Genomic DNA, 5,291 nt, shown 5'->3' with positions numbered 1-5,291 from the left:
CCCATAAAATTTTTTGAGGGGCGAGGGGGAATCCAAAACATTTCTATGACCTATTCTTAGAAAATACTTGTACGCTGTAGAACAAGTAAGTACAAAAAGGCTGTGAAATCGGATTGAAGATAATGTAGGGTGTGCTCATTCCCTTTTTCTTTCTTCTCCTTTCAGCCTCTTGTAAAAGTGAAGACTTTTTTAGTGACAAAGTAATAAAGTGAAAGGTTTGAAAAACCAGAGGGGGAAGATGTGGGCAATGTTCCTCCTGTTAGCTGAAACTGTTCAGCCCGGCTGACACCAGGTGGTGCCTCTGTTCGGAAGCTCAACATTTTTTTGCCCACTTGTCATCTGAATGTGTTTTGAATATTGGAGTTGGCTTTTTACCACAGAGTTGAACCCAGTGACCTCATTCTCCAAGTGACACCGGCTAAACAACACCAGTGTGGTTCTAGGGCAGTGTAAGATGTCTGTCACTGCCTCTGCTTGCCATCCATACTGCATGCTCACCTTAGTGAGCTATGGAGATGAGGAGAAGAGAGGAGAGGAGAGGAGAGGAGAGGAGAGGAGAGGAGAGGAGAGGAGAGGAGAGGAGAGGAGAGGAGAGGAGAGGAGAGGAGAGGAGAGGAGAGGAGAGGAGAGGAGAGGAGAGGAGAGGAGAGGAGAGGAGAGGAGAGGAGAGGAGAGGAGAGGAGAGGAGAGGAGAGGAGAGGAGAGGAGAGGAGAGGAGAGGAGAGGAGAGTTTTCTATCAGTGTCCACAGTGTTCAGAGTTCACTCTTGCAACACATTTTGAGCACGTCAGTTACACAGCCCAGAGAAAGCCACATAATTGCAGACACGAAAATAGCAATGTCTCACCATTCCTGATGAAAAGAGCCTTTTAGCTCTGAGAGCCTGAAAATACGCAGGCTGTGAAAACTGGAAGCAGTTTTTTCTCACATAGCACCAACCCCCCACCCCTTGCTTTATCTTCTCCCTGATCTGATCTCACCAAACAGCCATTGCTCAGTGTACTCAGTCCTGCATGGGCTTTAGGACACACTGAAGAGCAGTACAGCAGGCCAACCCCAAATCCCCTGTGCAACCCATATTGTCAGCTCATGCATCTCAGGGAAGCCATTTTGCTTCCACAAGTTGCAAGCAATCCAGCACTTCATCATATTGTAATATATCATCACAAGTCTTGTGAAGCAAATACAGACAAAACAGGGTTTTAAGTTACAGTGTGAATATTTTCATTAAGTTTCTTCTGAAGCAACAACTCTCCAGAGCTTTCTGGTTCTGAAGTCCCAGCATCTTGCAGCAGATACCACAGCAGGGCATCCTAGCCTAGCAGTCACTGTTCTTTAATGCATAAAAACAGCAACATTAACTGTCATAAGCGAAGCTTAGCCCACAGAGAGGAGGGGAAAAAAAGAAAAGCAATAGAACTTGCTGGCAAAAAATGCTTCACTTTAATGAAACCAGATATTAAACCAGTGAGGTGGAGACCATAATAAAAATGCCTACAAATGTAACAGACTGTAAGACTGACAATGCAAAATTTTGTGTGTGATCTTTAATGTTCAAACAGTAACAATGGCTGCTTTTAAAATAGGGGTTGCAATAGACAATAGTTTCATTGACAACACATTACAAGAGTTGGGATATTGGAACTTACTTCTTCCAAAAGATTTTTAACTGAGGAACGAAAATACCCAACATTTGTGTAACTCTGTGTAAGTGTCGGGCAGTTCAGGTTCTTTTACAAATATGTTGGTTTTAGTGTTTGAGGGGACAAGGGATTTCCAATGAACGGCAGAAGATTTACAAAGAGAGACTGTAAAGACAAGAGGGCAGGAAAAATGTATGCTCAGGTGCAGAAGCTTGTGAGGATTTGGGGCTGATAATAAAACCTCACATGAGATCAGCACGTTTTTATAACCTCACTTGGAATAAGGCTGACGAGTGGTAAATATTCACCAGCCTGGGAGTTCGGGGGATTGTTGCAGTAACAAGTGTCCCATGCACTACTGCTGCTCAAGGTGCCCATAACCATGTTCCTTGATCACCCACATCACAAGTGAGACCACCACTAGGATTTATAGGAGGAGAATAATTCCATTTGGAATTTCTCCTTATGAGGAAGCTCAGAGATAGAACAGAGAAGGGCACCCAACTGATTTTTCTGGTATAAACTATCCGTAGGTTAGATCTGAGACGTAAATTGTATGCTTAGCAGGATAACTCCCAAAGTCCCACCTTGGATTTGAATCAGACAAGATTTTGCATTTGTTCCAATTGCGTGAGTCAGGCTTAGTCAGAGCAGACACAGATAATTCTCCTGGGATCCCCACTGAGAAAGAATCATCCTACTGTTTTGTGCAACACCATCCACAGTAGCATGCTATAAGCCTCAGTTCTGAGCTCATCGAAGGATGGGGAGGGCAGCAGAAACCTTGGGGTGAGACTGGTCTACAAGATCTGAGGGATGGTGTGGGGCAGAGAGTTTGGCACAGCTCACAGGGAATGCACCATGTGGTGTGTGTTCACCCCACTGTCTTCCAGCAGTATGCGCTTACACATCTAGAGGTGCCACTTCTTTAGCCTGACTCTCTGTGCAGAAGGGTAACTTGGTCCAAGCAGGTATGTCAGACTTGCCAAGCTCCCCAGGGCACAAAGCCTGCTACAGTCTTTGTTTTACAGAATCCAGGCTGATATGCTTAGCATGCAAACTCAAAAAAAAATACTATTTAGCCATTGTAAATCTGCACATTCAATACTGCCATGTACTTGATTTTTCACTATAGTAGAATCATAGATTCATAAAACACCTCAAGTTGGAAGAGACCCATAAGGACTGTCAAGTCCAACTCCTGACTCCATACAGGATCACTCAAAAATTAGATTGTCTGAGTGCGTTGTCCAGACAGTTCTTGCACTCCAGCAAGTAGGATACTTGTTTAGCTAAAACCACTTTTATAATCAAAATGTGCTAAAAATATGTGAGAATTTTAGTGCCCATGGAAAAAAGAAATACCTTTCATCCCTAGAGAATGAAGTCTTTTGCCTCCAGAATTACAGCAGAGACATGAGAAGTGATGATAGCACAGATCTGTCTCCACCACCCTACCTATATGGTTAGCCTTGACTACAAGCCAGCCATCTGGAGTTGTAACTAGGTCAAGTCTAGGAAGAGTCAGGTTAAGTTCCTCCTGCTTCAGCACATCTCAGACCACATTGTTGCAGTGGTCTCTGTTTTCCTAGGAACAGGACTAAGAAGATCAATCTCACAAAGCCAACTATCAAATATCACTACATTTTGATCACTCCTACACTGGACACAGTGTGTTTGATCACTGCTAGGCAGTAACTCGGACATGCATAAGAAGTGCCAGGCTTGCCTGCAGGCCATTTATTATATGGATAGAATTATTTGCATTGGTGGTTAGACAGAAACATGAAAACACACTGTCAGGATTTTACAACAACATATCCAAGAGTCTTTTAAATAGATACACAGTGGTCAGATTTTGTACATTAAAGAGTAGATACACTTAGAGTAAGAAAAAAATCCACATGGACAGATATGTCAGGAGGGGAGGTTGATCCAGGAGAAGTTTGTCATGAAATAACTGCAGACAAACCAACAGCTGAAGAACACTGATAACAAAATCTGCACAACTGTGATCTGTAAATCTTCAGGCTGGGTCTGCTTCAGTCCAGGCTGGCAAATTACAAACACGGGGTTGTGAACAAAGGCCCGTCGTGTGCATCTGTCGTTTTTAAAGATAGTGCCCATGTGTGTTGGGTAGGGGAACAGAACAGGCAGAGTGCACATCTGTTTTACTGGGGCCACCTGTACCGTGGTCCTGACAGGAGTCCTCCTGTCTTTGATTCTCTCCCATTATCTCTGCCGCAGCGTCTTTGTGCAAAGGCAGAAACAACGAACATAGGCAAAACCACTGCTGGCAGTCCTCAGAAGATCTTGCACTCGTTAATGGAGAAAAGTTTCCGCCTGTTCTGCCTCTTGGCTTGATTGACTGCTGTCCGCACAGCATACTCGAACACCTGCTGCACGCCGCGGTTGCTGAGGGCTGAGCACTCCAAGTAACCTTTGGCTCGCACATCCTGGGCGAGCCGCTTGCCGTCCATCGAGCTGATGCAGGAGGAGCGGTAGGGCCCCGTTTCACGCTGGTCGGTCTGCGTGGCCACTACCAAAACAGGGACACGGGGCAGATGGTTGCGGATCTCGCCAATCCATTTGCTCCTCAGGTTTAGAAAGGAGTTGTGGTTTGCCACTGAGTAGCACATTAACACCACATCTGCCTGTTGGTAGGAGAGGGGGCGAATGCCTTTGAAGGCGTCGCTTCCAGATGTGTCCCAAAGGCCTAGGCTAATCTGTACACCATCCATGAAGACATCCACTCCAGTGTTCTCATACACAGTTGGTCTGTAGTTGTCTGGAAAAGTGTCAGAGATGAAACGTACCAAGAGAGATGTTTTTCCCACTGCAGAGTCTCCCACCAGCACGCACTTGATAGAATCCAACATTTTATTAAAGGCCAAGAACACCGTCCCAGTGCAGCAGAAGCAGGATGCAGAGAGGTCTCAGGGGCTGTCTAGATAACTTCCATTTGGGGGGAAGCTGTTCCAAATGTCTTTACTTCTGAAGACTTGATTGTGCCACTTGAGTCTAAAATCTCCTTCTCTCCCACGCAGCTCTGCAGTGCTGTTGGATTTAATTCTTCAGTGAGTCAAATGATGCTTCTGAAAGAGGAAAAATGAAATGTAACATTTATAACCCACAGAGAACAGATTGTTCTTCGTCAAGACAAACTTTTCTGGTCAAATTTTCAGACAGCCATGGGAAGTAGCCCACACGGAGGATGCTGAACCTTGCCTTTCCCTCCCAGCTGGCAGCGTGTACAACAGCCATTCACACAAATAACTTTCTTGCTGCTCCACAGGGGCTAGCAGTCTTGTCACCTAATTGTCTAAAGAACTGATGCAATCTTGTTCGCTTTGGTATAACCGTTACTGACCTGCTTTCTGTGAGACATTTCCTGCCTCTGACTTTAACAACGGCTGCCAAAATCCTGAATCCCTCTTAATCAGTTAGTTTAGATTCCCTTGAAAACATACTCTTGTCCTCTAGAAGTAGCCATGAGGAAAAAATCACTTCATGAACTGATTAGACAATTTAAGCTATTCTGTAAAGAGCAGCGATGCCAAACTGCTTGTGACAACAAGGAAGCAAAGACTTCAGATGTGAATCTTGACTGGCACGAACCTGAACAGTTTTCAAAAGCAATGCAGGATT

At 44.8% G+C, this 5,291-nt stretch overlaps 1 protein-coding gene across 1 annotated transcript; it reads right to left on the bottom strand.

The window, feature by feature from the left end:
- Positions 1-3,946: 3,946 nt before the first annotated feature.
- RHOH (ras homolog family member H) lies at positions 3,947-4,522 on the bottom strand. The gene has a single exon (XM_072336143.1). The coding sequence runs from the start codon at positions 4,520-4,522 to the stop codon at positions 3,947-3,949; it is 576 nt and encodes a 191-aa protein (XP_072192244.1).
- Positions 4,523-5,291: the final 769 nt, after the last annotated feature.

The sequence above is a fragment of the Excalfactoria chinensis genome, chromosome 4, assembly GCF_039878825.1.
Source record: "Excalfactoria chinensis isolate bCotChi1 chromosome 4, bCotChi1.hap2, whole genome shotgun sequence".
NCBI lineage: Eukaryota > Metazoa > Chordata > Aves > Galliformes > Phasianidae > Excalfactoria > Excalfactoria chinensis.
This window is presented reverse-complemented; position numbering and strand designations above follow the sequence as displayed.